The 17,655-nt window shown below is 42.2% G+C and overlaps 1 protein-coding gene and 1 long non-coding RNA gene across 4 annotated transcripts in view; one reads left to right on the forward strand and one right to left on the reverse strand.

The window, feature by feature from the left end:
- Positions 1 to 26: 26 nt before the first annotated feature.
- On the reverse strand, positions 27 to 3,595 carry LOC309525946. The gene is made up of 2 exons (XR_014216598.1): positions 3,517 to 3,595; positions 27 to 302 (listed from the first exon to the last, which is right to left on the reverse strand). It is a non-coding gene; the product is annotated as an uncharacterized lncRNA (long non-coding RNA).
- Positions 2,700 to 17,655, forward strand: part of PKD2L2 (polycystin 2 like 2, transient receptor potential cation channel) — a 32,618-nt gene continuing 17,662 nt past the window's right edge. For 2 of the 3 annotated variants that reach the window (XR_014216563.1, XM_082211608.1), the window contains exons 1-7: positions 2,700 to 3,069; positions 4,058 to 4,159; positions 6,856 to 6,989; positions 9,593 to 9,849; positions 12,511 to 12,732; positions 13,695 to 13,923; positions 16,392 to 16,562. Coding sequence is in view for 2 of the 3 variants with exons in the window: in XM_082211608.1 (XP_082067734.1) it covers positions 3,018 to 3,069; positions 4,058 to 4,159; positions 6,856 to 6,989; positions 9,593 to 9,849; positions 12,511 to 12,732; positions 13,695 to 13,923; positions 16,392 to 16,562 (1,167 nt within the window). In the remaining variant the exon portion in view is untranslated. The remainder of the gene's footprint in view (positions 3,070 to 4,057; positions 4,160 to 6,855; positions 6,990 to 9,592; positions 9,850 to 12,510; positions 12,733 to 13,694; positions 13,924 to 16,391; positions 16,563 to 17,655) is intronic. The other variant, XM_082211609.1, reaches the window with a different exon arrangement.

Raw genomic sequence — 17,655 nt, forward strand, 5'->3', positions numbered from 1 at the left:
ACCATTAACATGAATAATAAGAAAAATTTTGTGAGATACACAGGCTGAGACTTTTAGGACTTTTCTCAAAGGCAGCTATTTCATAATTGGGCCCCAGCAATGTGGTTCTTGCAGCTCCATTCCATCTCTGCCCTCCCTCCGTTGGTCAGCCATCTATGCCCATGGAGCATACCCATAGGCAGTGTTGGGGTTCTTTCTGCTCCATTTAGGTCTCCTCACTCCTGTTTCTGTAGGTGGAGGACACAGCTGCACTGAATTATTTAGTTGCTCCATTGATGTCCACAGACAGGTCTCTTCTGGGCCTGGAGGCAATGAAAACTATCTTGTGCGAACCAAGAAGTGACATGCAGGATATGAGATGCTTCTTTCTACAGTTTTTATATACAGTATTTCTCTGTTCCCATCAAGAGTCTCTCAACATTCTATGTCACTGAATTAATGGAATGAGTTGGTTTGTTCCTGGTGGGGTGGAGGTAAGGAATCCACACAGGTTTTTTTCTGCCAATTTTTCTGTACTTACGGTATTTATACCTTGGGGTTAGTCTGTACCTGCCAATATTTCTCAGTATTTCGTGTGTTGGGTGTGGTTTTGGCTGCATAAGCATGAGCACAGGAAGACTCAATATAGAATATAAGGTAAAGGTACCCCTGCCCGTACGGGCCAGTCTTGACAGACTTTAGGGTTGTGCGCTCATCTCACTCTATAGGCTGGGAGTTGTCCGCAGACACTTCCGGGTCACATGGCCAGCGTGACAAGCTGCATCTGGTGAGCCAGCGCAGCACACGGAAACGCTGTTTACCTTCCTACTAGTAAGCAGTCCCTATTTATCTACTTGCATCCGGGGGTGCTTTCGAACTGCTAGGTTGGCAGGCGCTGGGATCGAACGACGGGAGCGCACCCCGCCACGGGGATTCGAACTGCCGACCATGCGATCAGCAAGTCCTAGGCGCTGAGGTCACAGCGCCACCCGCGTCCCTGAATACCCACAGCGGCACCCGCGTCCCTCAATACCCACAGCGCCACCCGCGTCCCTCAATATAGATAATAATTTATCATATATTGTATATTGCATGGCATACAACATAATCATAACGCTATATAATCCATGAAAACACAAAGTACATTTCTAAAAAAATTTGCAACCAATGCTTAAAGCAAGGAGAGTCTAGCAAAAAGCATAAAAAGCTATACATTAAAACTAGCGACAATAAAGATCAGTGTTACACATTAAAAGCCCAACCATGTAATAACTTACATTATACTGTATGTTTTTAGTTTTAAAAGTGTAAAGTGGGATTATACATCCAAGAAATAACGTATGACAATTCAAAAATAGTGAAAAAGTTCATGCAGGTTCTGTGTGCACCTGTTTAGTATCAGGGTGCCTCAGTCATTATGATTGTGTGTCTAACTAGAGGCATCTTAATCTCTGAAGCACAAAAGCAATGTGTATCAGAAACAATGTGCTTGGAAAAGGTGGGGTGACAAAATGGATATGCTGTCCAGTGACTTTGTTCCACACAAATTCATACAGGCAAGAGAAATATGCTTTGGGTTTCTATAGGGCAGATTTCCACATTTTAAAAAATATGTCATTGCAGATCGGGCCAACTAAGGAATCCAGGTGCATGAAGAAATATCTGACATGAGGTTGGAAACTAGTTTCAGACTTCATGGGTATGCAAAACCCTGCTGGAAATGGCAATTGTAGTAGGATACTGTGACTCAGATATTTATTTCTGATTTATGACTGCTCACAGGGATGCTGGGACATTCCATTTGAAGATATTTTCAAACACCTAATCCTTTCCCACCTGATCTTACTTATGAACTTGCTCTATTAAAGTTATTTCTGTCTTCAGTAAGAAGTGGTTTCTGAATATTTAAAAACCCAAAATTACAGAGAGAAGACAGGAATCAGCAAGAAAGCATATTATTATACTTTATAAAGATAATAATATAATATTTTAGAGATCAATGGCATGATTTGAAACATCCACATCAATTAACCTCCCAATATTACTGGCAGGATGAAGCTCTTCCAAATTCAGAACTTTCCAGACAGGCTGATTAAACATACTATGCCGTCAAATAATAGTTGCTGGGAATCACAAGTGTGGAATGTGTTGTTGCGTTCATGTCTTACTTTGTGACCTTCTCACAGAGATATTGTTGGCCACTATTGAAAACAGGATGCTGGACAATGACAGGGCTTTCAATCCATAAGAAGATCCAGCAGACCTCTTTTTATACAGTATTATTAAAGTAGGCTTGGGCTTCTGTAATTTTATATTGAGAAGAGGGGATTTTGGCAGGTGGAGCTGCTGGTTTTAGATATGACCAGCTCCACTTTGGAAATCCACACAATTCCCAAGGCTGTAACCTTAACTTATGCTTTCTTCCTGGAACGAGTCCCATTCAGCAACATGAGGCTGACTTCCGAGCACCTGATATGCAAAACGGTAGAAGGAGCCTCGGCCACCTGTGCACTTGGCGAGCTACTTTTACTGCAGAATGAAGTTTATACCGAATGTTATATTTGAGAGCCAAAGTGGACCTGGGAAAAACCAGTGTTCAAATCCCCACTTGGGCATGAAGCTCACTGGGTGACCTTGGGCCAGTCACTAACTTACGTCCCTCACAGGGTTGTCGTGTGGATTAAATGAGGAGGGCAGAGCAATCCCGCTCAGAAGTATGCCTCATATTTTTCCATGGGCTTACTCTCAGGGTGGCAGCTTTATTTCCCCACGGGAGTGATGGGTTAAGGGGGCTAGCATTAGTATGTATGCACCCCCAGCTGTAATCCATCTTTGTGGGGTGGAACTTGTGGTGGGAGCCCGCCTGCCCGACGAGGCACCGTGGCGCGGTAAAGCGAAGGCGCGTCGCGCGTAGAGAAGCAGCCTCTACCCCGCCAAGGCAGCCGGCCCGTTCGTTACTTCGAACCCGGCGCGGGGCGGGGGCGAGGCAAGCGCCCCGCGAAGGGAAGCGGCTCCTCTTCTCCCTCCCGAGAGTCGCCATGGCTGTGTCCACCCAGGACTCGTCCGTCCTAGAGCGGCGGAGCAGTTTCGGTGAGTAGTAATGGCTGCTGGGGCGGAAGAGCCCAACGGTCGGGTAGAGGGCCGAACTAGGCCTCTGCTCGCTGGCTCAGCGCCTTGACTGGCCTCTCCCCCACGTTGCCTCTAGTCAGGGCCACAGGCCGCCCGGTCCTTCGCTTCAGGGCGACATTGCCATTCCCACTACTTCCTATTCCCTGCCGAGTGATAATACAGTACTTATTCTTCTTATGATGGAAGGTTTGGAAGAGGGAGGAGGAGGAGACGCCTCCCAAGCTAGGCCTGAGGACATGGAGTAAAAAAATAAATAAACCAGAAATGCCGCTGCTGTTCAAAACGTGTATACCACTTCGACGACGCCAACCCCCCCACCCCAAACCATTTCCCCACAGTCCCATTGCTGGCAACGTGGCTTGACAAGGTGTCCGCATACCCTTCCTCCCCATACAATCAAATTCATACATTTTGTATGCGGAGCTTAAGGAAACAAGTACGTAGAGACTAGTTGGATTGCACCAAATGGCATTTGGTTCCTAGCAGGAATAGCCAGGCAGATGCTACTGGCAATTCAGAAGCAGGCCATGCAGGCGCTCCTGTTTAACTCAGTGAGGCTTTCTCCTAGGGAAGTGCAGCTGGGTTTGCCATGCATTTTAAAGTACACGATTCCCCTCAAATAATTCTGGGAACTGTAGTTTAAGGGTGCTAGGCACTGCAGCTCTGCGCAAGGTAAACTACAGTTTCTAGGTTTGGGGTGGGGTGGGGGGTGTATTTTAAATGTATGGCACATAGATAGCCTTACTTGCATTCAGCGCTATCAGAAGCTAGTTGATATATTTAAGTATATATCTGTCTTTTACCACAGTCTACAGATAATTGAATATTTATTTTTCTGCAACTTAGAAGCGTGCTTTTGTTTGGTTAGGTTTGATCATTCATACCGCAAACTTTTAATTAGTTTTTCACATTTTCTTTGTGTTCTTTCTGAAAACTTCATATTTTATAGGGAGTATTAAACCTCGACTGACTCATAGCAGAGAACTTGAAATGAGAACTACCTTTCAAGAGCTACTGATTTACATAATTTTCCTTACAGATCTATGTATATGTAAGTCCATGGGGAAAAGGGGATTGTTAACATGCAAATGCTGCTCCCCCCCCCCGAAAATATTTCATGAGGTGCAAATAATGAATTACTTAGTTTGCAAGCCTATGCAACTTGAAAATGGTATAAATGTAGGGTGGGGTGGGGAACCTTAGGCCCGGGAGCTGAAGGGGCTCCTCAAAGCTTCTCTACCCAGCCCTGGAAACTCTGTCCAGACTACAGTCCTCACTGGATGAGTTTCACAACCTACTCGAACTGTTCTTGAACTGTGTCTTTTAAGTGTGATAATGCCTCTTGTTTGCCTAGGACGATGATGGAGGTGTGGATGTGAGCTAATGGTTCCTCATCATGGGGGGGAAAGTGACAAGTGGGCCCATTGTTGTTCAATATCTTTATAAATGACTTGGATGAAAGTGTTGAGGGGATGCTAATCAAATTTGCAGATGATACCAAACTGGGAGGGGTAGCCAATCCTGCTGAGGACAGAATCAGGATTCAATATGAGCTTAAAAGATTGGAGAACAGGGCCAAAACTAACAAAATGAAGTTCACTAGAGACAAATGTAAGGTTCCACCTGTACACTTAGGCAGGAATAGCCAGCTGCACAAATAGAAGATGGGGGACACCTGGCTTCCCAGTAGTACATGTGAAAAGGATACAGTGGTACCTCGGGTTACATACGCTTCAGGTTACAGACTCTGCTAACCCAGAAATATTACCTCGGGTTAAGAACTTTGCTTCAGGGTAAGAACACGAATCATGCTCCGGCGGCACGGCAGTAGCAGGAGGCCCCATTAGCTAAAGTGGTGCTTCAGGGTAAGAACTGTTTCAGGTTAAGAACAGAACTCCAGAACGAATGAAGTTCTTAACCCGAGGTACCACTGTATAGAGATCTAGTAGACATGAGTCGATAGTGTGATACAGCAACAGAACAGCGCTAATGCTATTCTAGGCTGCATCAGCAGAAGTATAGTGTCCCTATCAAGGAAAAAAATAGTCTCGCTCTATTCTGCCTTTGTCAGACCATACCTGGAGTACAGTGGTACCTCGAGTTACAAACGCCTCAGGTTACAAACGCTTCAGGTTACAAATTCCGCTAACAAATTCCAAGGAAGAGTTACCTTGAGTTGAGAACTTTGCCCTAGGATGAGAATGGAAATCATGTGCCGGCGGCGCAGCAGCAGCAAGAGGCCCCATTAGTGAAAGCACGCCTCTAGTTAAGAACAGTTTCAGGTTAAGAACAGAACTCCAGAACAAGTTAAGTTCATAAATAGAGGTACCACTGTACTGTGTCCAGTTCAGGGCACCACAATCTAAGATGGATATTGACAAGCTGGAGTATATGCAGAGGAGGGTCACCAAGATCATAGAATCATAGAATCATAGAGTTGGAAGAGACCACAAGGGCCATCGAGTCCAACCCCCTGCCAAGCAGGAAACACCATCAGAGCACTCCTGACATATGGTTGTCAAGCCTCTGCTTAAAGACCTCCAAAGTAGGAGACTCCACCACACTCCTTGGCAGCAAATTCCACTGTCGAACAGCTCTTACTGTCAGGAAGTAAGATGATCAAGGGTCTGGAAACTAAGTCTTGTGAGGAACAGTTGAGGGAATTGGGTATGTTTAGCCTGGTAAAGAGGAGACTTAGAGGAGTTATCTATCTTCAGGTATCTAAAGGGGTGTCACATGGAGGATGGAGCAAGCTTGTTTTCTCCTGCTCCAGAGACTAGGACCCGAAGCAAGGGATTGAAGTTACAAGAGGAGATTCCAACTAAACACCAGGAATAACTTCCTGATAGTAAGAGCTGTTCAACCGTGGAACAGACTCCCTTGGAAGGCAGTGGACTCTCCTTCCCTGGAGTTTTTTAAGCAGAGCTAGGATGACCATCTGTCATGTATGATCTAGTTGAGATTCCTGCATTGTAGGGGGTTGGACTAGATGACCCTCGGGGTCCCTTTCAACTCTACAATTCATTGATTCTCTGTAGAACACTGCATTGCAAGAGCTGCATATTTTCCATATACTGTATTTTTACGTGTATTAGATGAGTTTTTTTGACTCAAAAATTATGTAAAAAACCTGGGGTCTGCCTATACATGGATAGTGGGGGGGGGGGTAAGCTGCGCACTGCCAGCCAGCTGCTTGGGGAGTGCGCAGCTCTCCCTCATGCCGCTGTGGGAGGAGAGCGTTTCCCGCAGCAGCATGGAAGGGAAGCTGTGCGCCTGCCAGCCATCTGGTTGGTGGACATGCAACTCTCCCCCATGCTGCTGCGGAAGCGTGCGCTCTAGGGAGCATTTCACAGCAGCTGGGGGAACTGCGCAGCCAGCTGGTTGGCGGGTCTGTGCTCTAGGGAGCGTTTCTGCCCGCGGTGGCGTGGGGGGAGCGGCTATCCACTTTGCCAACCCCCAGCAACTGCGTGCAATTAACCCTTAGAAATGCTCAACAACTTTGGGCCACTCCCCTCATTTCCTTTAAATTTAGTCCCCCAAAATACATGGGGGCGTCTTATACACAGAAAAATACGGTAACTGAGGTGATAACTGGCTATTTGATCTTTCTGACCTATTACTAAGACTCCAGTACTTTTGTTTTGGGGTCCTACTAATAAACATTAGGTGTTTGATGTTTGCTAATATGAAGTGTCTTCCCATTTCTCTTTGTTGCTTAGGATTTTATCCTGATTTCTTTCTTTTTAGTGACATTTGGAATGGTGAGCACAGATATGTATTATCTGAACAAAGTTATGGCAGATCTCTTTCTAGAAACCCCTCTGTCAGATAATGATCGTACAGACTTCAAGTCTATGAGCAGCATTACTGACTTTTGGCAGGTAAAGGTTGTTGTTTTTTAAATGAGAAAAACATAACTTGATGATAATAAAAATAAACCTGATTTTTGGCACAGGTTTTTGTAGACACATGGTTTCTGTAATCTGCTACTGTCCTATCACCACTAGACTGTTTCACACTATAAAGTTAAGAGTAGGTTTGGGTACCCTCAGAAACTGCCTCGATTGCTGGAAAAGGGTTTGGGGAAAATACATCAAGAGATATGTAGCAGTAAAGTTGGGGACTTGACTTTTTTTGGCATTAAGTCCTGCCAGGTAGCAGAACTTATATGACTTACTTGCTCTACTTTTTATCTTGCTGTCATCACAATTTGTTGCTATCTAGGATTAACACCATATTTTACCTTGGCGCAGTTATAATCAATTTTGGATTACTTTATGTAGTACTTTTCCTAAGTGTTCCAAGCACTTAGTGTACACGAATGTATACTATCTTAGTAACCCTTACAACAGCCCTGTACAGTGGTACCTCTGGTTACGAACTTAATTCGTTCCGGAGGTGTATTCTTAAGCTGAAACGGTTCTTATCCTGAGGCGTGCTTTCGCTAATGGGGCCTCCTGCTGCACACACGTGCTAAAGGCGCACGATTTCTGTTCGCATCCTGGGGCAAAGTTCGCAACCAGGAGCAGCTACTTCCGGGTTAGCAGAGCTCGTAACCTGAAGCGTTCGTAACCAGAGGTATCACTGTAATATAAAACCTTGTGATATGTTGTATGCAAATGGGGTGACTACATGGGAAGAGGTGTTCAAACCTTACACCTGCTTTTTGGATAGCTGCCACATGCTCATTTATTATTATTATTTATTAAATTTATATGCTGCCCTGTACCTTCAAGGCAGTTTACAACATAAAATTACAATAAAAATACATAATAATAATAAAAAAGACAACTCAATAATCCCCCTTCCACAACACATTTAAAGGGCATTAGATGTCAATTAGCCAAAGACATGGTTAAAGAGGAACGCTTTTTCCTGGCATGTAAAGATGTATAATGAAGGCGCCAGCCAAACCTCCTTGGGGAGAGTATTCCACAAATGGGGAGCCATTGTGGAAAAGGTCCTTTATCATGTTGCCACCCTCCAGACCTCTTGTGGAGGAGGCGCATAAAGAAGGGCCTGAGATGAAATGATTTCAGGGTCTGGGTAGGTTCATATGGAGAGAGGCGGTCCTTGAGTTATTGTGGACCTGAGCCATTTAAGGCTTTATAGGTCTAAACCAGTACTTTGAATTAGGCCTGGAAACTAATTGGTAATCAGTTCTGTCAGACCAGGATTGCTGTAATATGCTCAAACTGTTTTGCTCCGGTGAGCAGCCTGGCCGCTGAAGTTTTTGAACTGTCTTCAGAGGCAGCTCTACATATAACGTGCTGCTCCATCCTTATGAACTTACCTAACCTAGAGGTTACCAGAGCATAGACAACAGTATTTAAGCTGTCCCTGTCAGGATAAGGGCACAGCTGAGGCACTAGCTGAAGCTGATGTCACGTGATAAAGTGCTTTACAACAGCCTTCACCTGAGGTCTGTAATGCTTTTGTCTGGTGCTGAGATGAATCTGGTGTCATTAATTTCTGTGAAGAAAGATGCAATTTAAGTAATCAGTAATATGTTATAGTTTCACAGTTTGTTATAGTTTAGAGTTTACTGTAGATAACAAAAAGATGCTGAACACAACCCAACAGCTGCTGTGCAAATGCAGGGCCTCTGGTTTTACATAAATCTATGCATGAACAGAACATTATTGATGTGTTCTGTGTGCATGAGGCACATCCCTTAACAGAAGACATCAAGAGGTGTCTGCATTTATAGTATTTTAGACCATCACCAGTGTTTTTAGTGAAATTCAGTGTGCCATTATAAAGAATTAATATTGAAAGACCTTTGGCCTTGTTTGCACATTACGTAGAATTATGAGTTGTTTCACTTCCAACAAACCATGATCTGTAGGCAAGATTTGTTATTTGCTTACGTAAAGGGCTGTCCAAGGCATTTTGCAAAGGACAAAGACTCCCCTCCCCAAGCCCTTTACGTGTACAGAAGCTGTGTGGAACACTCAGCTCTTGATTTTCAACAGGGAAGAATAACCAGAAGGCTCAGGAGAAATGGTTGGGGCAGCAGGTGCTGCCACCTGCAATATTTGCTTTCTGTGATGATTGCCTCATTTTGTCTAACAGTTTGGTTGAACAAAACAAACCTTGACACCTGGTTTCATACATAATAGTAAGCTAAGGATCTTGATTTATTTCTTCAATGTTCTAGCAAGGAGGAGCAAAGCAGCTCAGATTAGCACATTCACAGTAAACTATTAACTGTGATTGACCAGGATAGGTGGAGTGACCCTAGACCTCTTAATCTGCCAAGTGAAATCAATTGGTGGTTTTTTATAGTAGTCCAAATAAGATGTAAAAAACAAACAAAATAGATAAACAAACATTTTATAAGGCCATTGTGCCTCCTAGATTCCCAGGTGTAACAGTGGGTTTTCAAATAATATTTGATTCCAAGTAAACGAGTTTCAGATTCAAATTCAAAACGAATTTCTTCTGGTAAAAGTTTATTTTCTGCTTATTTCATGCATTGTAGTTTATAGAAGGACCACTTCTGGATGGCCTTGATTGGGGCACTTCGTACAACAACGATTCCACACCCAATGAAAGAAACACCACACTTATCTACTATGAGAATTTACTGTTAGGAGTACCTCGAATTCGACAACTAAAAGTCCGTAACAACACCTGTTCTATCTATCCCTCTTTCCGGGCATTTATGAAAGAATGTTATGGTAAATATCAGTATTTACATGAGGATAGACAATCATTTGGCTTTAAGAATGCCTCTGAGTAAGTATCGTGACATTTTATTTTCCTTGCTCCTTCTGACTGTATCTGAACATACTGTACACATACTTTAGCAAAATAAGTTTAATAGTGGGATTTGGCTTCCTTAGGGAGCACTGAGAAATTCTGTTATTAATGCATTTGTATTGTAAATAAATGAAACAATATGTGTCAAGGGGCTCAAGTAGTGGCACCCTGCTGATTTGCACGTACATCAGCTTGTCCCGTATAAGGGTGAATCAAACGCTGCCTTAGTTTAGACAATATTTGCACGAGCCTTGTGCCTGTGCTACCCCCTCCCTCCTTCAGTGCTTCTAGATTGGAATTTATTGTGGAATTGGTGTTGTTCATTGTTTTTGCATGGTTCACACAACATCATAATAAAAATGCCAGTCCATTTCCCCTTTCTGTGGAAACTCTGAAGTAAAAAGGAGCCAGTATGCACCTACAGTCACTGCTGGTATGGAACACATTAGCACATATTTTTGGCACATAGTTTGTCATATGCGGTCCCCTACTTCTGTTTGCTTCTCATTCAAGTACAATCTAGCCTTTTTGCTTCTGGTGGCCACAATGATGTGACTGTGACTGTTTCCACCAATTGCTGCATGCAGAAGGCATGTTCACAGTTCATATATCAGAGACCTCTATATTAAAAATAAAATTTGGCTCATCAGGAGTTCTGCTAAATCTTTTAGCCAGCTGTTTGCCACATGAGTAAGAAGAAGTAAGAGTGGGAGGATCATGGGGCCCCATGGCCGCTAACGGGGGTGTGTGGCTTTTATGGAAACCCTGCCAACCAGCACAAAGAATGGCCATGGCTATTGCAAATTGATGAGACCAAACTAGGCCCAACTTGCTTTTAAAAAAGGACATTGTTGTGTTAAACTTTCTACAAGTTGTCCAGGAACAAACATTAGCCTCAGTGACCTAGAATTTCATGGTTCCTGCCTAGATCCCTTAAATATAATTGTTTCAGTGGTACCATATTAGTGTTAAAGCTTCCGGGCTAGGAAAAAGAAAGCAAGAGAATGCATGACACCTACCTGAGTACAGCCACATCAGATTGATTTTTTGGTGTGTGCGCTAGTGTCATTCCCCCACCTACAACCCACCATTTTGCCCATGGTGAAACATACTAGTTATGCTTCTTTGTATGTTCTTCTTGCGGTTTTGTTTTGTCTTTTTAAGAGGAAGGTATGCGTGTGCAGATACAGAAATAACTGCATGTATGTCTAGAATGGAAACGAGCCGTAGATGGTGAGGGAGGAGTGACTGAGAGGAAGGAGAAAACAAAATTACAGATACATTCCATCAACTTCCACCTATTGGTGTGGATAGCAACCAACAGAATAGCGATTAATTGCCTATTAAGATTGAAAAAAGGGGAATGTATGGAAACTAATCTGCCAGCTGCACTCACAAGAAAATTAGGTCTATGTGAGTCCCTTGCTTCTCAGTGTACCGGGACTGAAGACTCCTAGGGTTTATTAATCATGATTTTCAGTTACATCAAAGTCAGGAAAGTATCGTTACCAGGGCTGGAACCAACTTAAGATCTGAAACAAACTTTGAACCATGTTTTCATAGACTGGTTTATTCCAATACTGGTAAACATTGTTTGGTTTTACTCAGAGTAGATGCATTGAAATTAATGGACCTAACTTAGTAATGTTCATTAATTTCAGTGGGTCTACTTTGAGTAAAACTTTGTTGAATGTCGCCCCAGTGTCTGAATATTTATTTTAAATTACCCCAGATAATAGATATTTGTTTTATGTTTTTAAAATGTTTGCTAAAGCACCTTTGTTGATATTATTTGTAAAATTGTTTTGGTATTGTCTTAGGTTGCCACCCGTTTCAGGCATATAAATTGATATGTGAGGTATTTATATATTTAACAACACGGTATATTCCCTGTGCACTGTGGGATGACTATAGGGTTCAACACAATATTATTGCTCTGCATCCCCTGCCACACATTCAAAGCCATATGTGCAGTTAGCCCAACAGGCTGTTATGGGAAATGGCAAGCCTCTACACAGCTTACATTTCCCAACACAGCCCTTCCACGCTTCTTGACCATACCATCTTGGTGCACTGCCTGTATGTACAACTGAAGTTATGCCTTTACCTGTACTTTTAAACCACATTCAAGCACATTGTTTCCTTCAAGGAATTCTGCAGCTTACCCCTCACAGAGTTACAATTTCTAGCAACTCTTAACAAACTACAGTGTCCAGAATTCTTTGAGAATGTGCTTTGTACTATATACACAGCCCACAAAAAAAGAATTAAGGCTGTATACCAAAGTAGACAAGATGTCATCCATGGAATTTTGCATTCATGTGATTGAATTTTTAAAAGTAAATAGCAGGATGGGATAGGGGATGGAACTATCTGGATTGGGAGCCTGGTGAGAAGGGGAACTTTAACCCTTCACCCCCCTTGCCCTGATCTAGATGATCTAGATGGGGGTGGGAGAAAACTGGTACGAATGAGATTTTTGTTTCCACCGTGAATAGCAGGTGTGCAGTGTTCAATTAAGTATTTCTGTTAAAAAGGCACTGGAAAGCTAAGAGTGATTGAATAAATCCTTGGGGAGTAAATGGGGGGGGGTGCTTTCTGTAAACTGAAGTGCCTCAATTCCCTTCTTTCCTACAGGTGGCATTATTCCACTTCTAAATCACTCTCCCCATGGCATTGGGGCCTTATTGGGCTATACAGTAGTGGAGGATTTATGTTCACCTTGCCCAAGTCAAAGGCAGAAAGTGCAGCAAAACTTGCTTTCCTCAAGAAACATAACTGGATCACCAGAGGAACAAGGGTTATCTTCATTGACTTTTCAATGTATAATGCCAATGTAAACCTCTTCTGTGTGGTCAGGTGAGCTCTTCTGTTTGCTGTTCTTAAAATTCAGTTTTCAAGATAAAGTAATCGCATTACCAGTCCTGTTGATAAAGTAATAATGGCATGTTCTACTCTGTTGCTGAATGGACGAATCTCACCCTGTGCAGGCTACTTAAAATTGTGGTACATCTACTACGCAAATCAAATCCTTCTTCTTTCCACTCCTTCCAGTTGCTGCTGGTTTAGCATACAAACTCTTCTAGCCCTTGACTTTTGCTTTGCCTTTTCAGGCATTAAATCTAGGGTGCCGCCACTGCATGGACTGTATCTCATTTCATTTCCTAAAAGTTCCACTGATGCCAGAGTTTGAAATCTTGACTGAATGCTATAGAGCAGCAGCTTTTTTTTGGATCCACAAAACCGAAACATGTTAAAACTTGTCAAGAAACAAAACCCTCATTATATCTAGAGCAGAAGTGGTTGGCTTTTCTTGGTTCAGTAGCTACTTACATCCTTAGACAGTTCTCTAGGTGCATGCTAGTGGTGATTGTGACCAAAAGTGGGTATGCGCATGCTATACTCACACAAGCACAGAATGCATGTGTGCACGCTCACATAGGTACAGAGCCCTTACTGATCTACTGAGGAATGGAGTTATTGCACCTTCCCTGCTCATCAAATGAAGTGGAAGGGTGTGATATGCATCTTCAATAGGGCACTGGACTGGGCCGAGGGGTTTAAATCTCTTGGCCCACTGCAGTTCATGCCTGTTTATATTTTTTATTCCTTTGCCACCACTACCAAAATTTGTGGGGTCTTGGGGGCCAGAAAAACTTGCTTAGGGGACTACATCAGCCCCCCAAGCCAGAAGTTAGCTGCAACTGATCGAGAGGTAATAATAGTTCAGGGGCCTTTGAAATTACCCCAGGTGAGCTTTGCAGTTTGGAATCAGTCTTATGTGTTACTGGATAGCATCCTCCTTTACTTTCATTTCACAGGCTCATTGTGGAATTTCCTGCAACAGGTGGTGCAATCCCCTCCTGGCAGTTCCACTCTGTAAAGCTTCTCAGATACGTCAGCTATTACGATTATTTCCTGGCCTCTTGTGAAGTCATTTTTTGTCTTTTCATCTTCACTTTCACCATCCAAGAAGTTTTAAAATTAAAGAAACAGAAAAAGGACTATTTTAGAGATGCCTGGAACTGGCTGGATGTGTTACTGCTCCTGGTAAGTCTCAGAAATTACAACAAAGAATTATGACAGAAACCATATTGCTGTATGGGGACAGGATGCTTTCCATTATGCCACTAGAGAGAGCTGGGAATACTGGGAAGAGGGGTAGATGTTCCTTTGGCAAGGAACATTCGCAGCTTCAAATTTAGTATGTTTCTGCCCCTTGAGAAACATAGCAGTTAACTGTGTTTTACACATGGCAATTCTTTTCTGAAAACCAGGCCAAAGCAGTCAAAATGCAAGGCTCACAATCAATGTGTACATTCAATGTTTCCTGGCCATCTACAACTTAGCTTGTATATGATTTACAGTAAGCATACTGGTAATCAGAATAATTTTGTTTCCCTGCTTTCCTTAAAGTAAAGTGCTTGAAAAAGTTCTTAGTGTTTTATTTTTCCACAGTTACATAAGAACCTGGCTACATTAAATTTATTATATTCAGAGTGGTGCTGTATTTATGTTGAATCCATTGGCATGGATAGCAATCCCTGCTCAGTCTTGGTTTCCTTGGGTGCCACTAGATCAGTCAGATAAAATGTTAAACTTTGGCTTTTCATTAGAAGAATGTGCCAAGAGCCTCAGGGCTCATGTGTTTCCCTTTTCCTCCAGATTTTGATTCCATTATTCACTAGCTAAGGTTTAGTGTTATGTCAAAAACTGAAATTAACCTATGATTTAATGCAGTGCTTCTTTCTGGGGGTATGGAGGGGTACACATACCCCTAAACATTTTGTGAATCTATGTTTTGCCTCATCGAGGGGCAGTATTTCAGTATGAGTAGGAAAATAAGAGTACCCCTAAACAATTTTTATAGAAAAAAGCACTGGTTTACTGAAAGAAACTAACTTCAAACTTTTGTTTATTAAGGTGGCTCCTTTCAAAAACCATAGCTAAGTTCAACCATAGTTCAGGCATAATGCTAAACTGCAGCTAATTGAAAATTGAAGGGAAAGCTTTCAATTGTCTCTTTGCAGTCTGCTTTCACCCATTTAGGATGAAAAAGCAGGAATTATAGGACAGATATCACCTTTCTTTTGGGAGGAAAATTGATACCTAAATTAGGAACAAGCTTGTCTGATACCTCTTTTGGGCCTTTAGCAGGGATAGGATTATTTCTTGTTTTCTGCTGTCTACTACTCCCTAGTAATTGGGATACAGTAAAAAGAGAGTTCCCTGATCCCCACCCATCCATCCTGGGGAGAGCATTCCACAAGGGGAGAGCCACCACAGAGAAAGAGCCCTCTTGGCCTCTCATGGAAGAAATGTCTCAGATGATGATTGCAGTGTCTGGGTTGGTTCATGTGGGGAGAGGGGTGCAAACTTCCCATCCTCGAAAAGCCTGTTGTGTCATGGCAAGAATTTTGCGGTCCCCAAAAGGCGACATCAGATGGATAAAGAATGGCAGCTCTATAACAATAGCTAAAGAAACAGAGTCCCTATCTTTTTTCCACCGAAAAGGTTTCCACTTTATCATTTTAATGGCCTGTCGGTATTTTGGGGCATTCCAGGTGACAGCAGAGCTTTAAGAAAGAGACAGATGCAGAGATAGATAGATAGATAGAGAGACAGAGAAGGGATGTGAAAATCTAGTTCAGAAGGTGGAGACTTTTTCAGCAGTATCTGGAAAAAGGCAAATCATTATGTCATCATCCTGTCAGCACAGGGAGAAGGGCTGTTTTCAGTCTCCGAGGTTGCTACACAAACATGTAAATACATTTGCTTGCAAACTGTAATAATTACAACAGCAATTCTTAATCCTTATTTTGTATGTAAATAAATGAAATTCTGGGACGCATACAGAAATCTGAGGGAAACTCACCCCACACAGAATCCTTTTAGGGGAAACCATTCTAAGGTAGTAATAAAACTTAAATGAGTTCTTCATGTACCCTAAAACATTCCATTTCAGGTGACAACTAAGATGTGAGTATTTTTACATGCCTGAAGAAAAATATTAATGTTACCCTCATGGTGAAGAAGAGCATGAGTTATGGTGTTTCATAAAATAAAATGCTCCTTATATAGATACTCAGATACCCAGAGGGCCTTCTCGGTAGTGGCGCCCGCTCTGTGGAACGCCTTCCCATCAAAGAAATAAACAACTATCTGACATTTAGAAGACAGCCCTGTTTAGGGAAGTTTTTAATGATTGATGTTTTAATGTATTTTTACTCCTTTGTTGGAAGCTGCCCACAGTGACTGGAGAGGCCCAGCCAGATGGGTGGGTGGGGTATAAATGATAAATTATTATTATTATTATTATTATTATTATTATTATTATTATTTATTTATTTATTTATTTATTTATTTACTCCCTACATACATTTTAATGCATATTTGGCTTATAGGCAGATATGGTTGACCTCTCGTAGCCCTTTATCAATCAACTTCATTAAGATATGAAGAATATATCAGAAAAATATAAATTGTAACCTCACAAACGTTTGCTTTTCCCCCTCCAGTTGTCTGTTTTTGCTATTTTCTTCAATGTTTACCGAACTATTGAAGTGTCCAGGTTGATGGAAAGTCTGCTCTCCAATTCAGAAGCTTATCCAGACTTTAATTTCCTTTCATTCTGGCAGACCCGTTACAATAATATGATTTCAGTGAATGTATTTTTTGCATGGATAAAGGTACTGCTGCTCACATTGCTAAATATATTAACAATGTTTTATTTTCATACTTCTCACAGAAAATTTTCAAATTTTCTCTTAGAGATTTTAAAGAGCTATCTGAAGAATGTTTGCATAGGTGTTTATAGATATTTTCCTCTTTCCTCCACATTCATAATCTCTGCCAAGGCTTATCCCTTAGGGGACTATAGTACATTATTTGTCAGGGAGACCCTCAAAAATGCCACTTTAGTAACATCCACTGTCATGTTCTTTATCACCTTCCTTCTAAAATTGCAGCCTACTTAAAGTATAGGATTGGGGAAAGCTGCTGTGTAGTATTATGGACTGCTAATGTGACCATGAAATGCCTTGCATTGCTTTAAGAAAATGGGTTAACTTTTCACTAATCCTCCATTAGCCAAAGCTGGTCATACAGTCACACTTGCCCTAGCAGTTACTCCAAATTCCAAATATGTCCGTTGGTCCAAAAAGATTAGAACACCCTGTTCTAGTGTAATGTTCAGAAGGGAATTTCCATGGAGAGAATGTCATGTTCCAGTTAAATAAAGAGCTTGTGCATTTCCCACATTTATTTTCCCTTTTAAACTTAAACTGGAAGTGCCATAAGAGAAAGTCCCCATTGCTTGCTCTTCTTTTGCAGTTTCAGTTAGGTTACCAGAGTAGCATGGGATCTCACACTAGGGACCAATGTAATGTTTGAAATTGGGCTTAAAGGTCCACCGTTCAGTACGTCCAATACTGATTATTTTAATTTATATAAAGAGTTATATAGAATCTCCAGCAGAAATCCTTCCTCTGGAAAAGGGAACTGTGTGAGCACTGGAAGTGATCTATAAGCACTAGAAGAATGGGATATAATTTTTTATAAAAATTCAAAATAATACCGTATTTTTCGCTCTATTGGACGCACCGGACCACAGGACGCACCTAGTTTTTAGAGGGGGAAATCAAGGAAAAAAATATTATCCCTCCCCCCAGCCCCAAAGAGCAACGGACAGGCTGCGCGCAGCCTGTCTGCTTCTCCCAGAGCTTCTTGGGGCTGCGGGGGAAGCCCGGGTTCCCCCACCAGCCCCAAAGAGCAAAGAAGCCA

The sequence above is a fragment of the Podarcis vaucheri genome (assembly GCF_965113315.1).
Source record: "Podarcis vaucheri genome assembly, chromosome: 2".
Classification (NCBI taxonomy): domain Eukaryota; kingdom Metazoa; phylum Chordata; class Lepidosauria; order Squamata; family Lacertidae; genus Podarcis; species Podarcis vaucheri.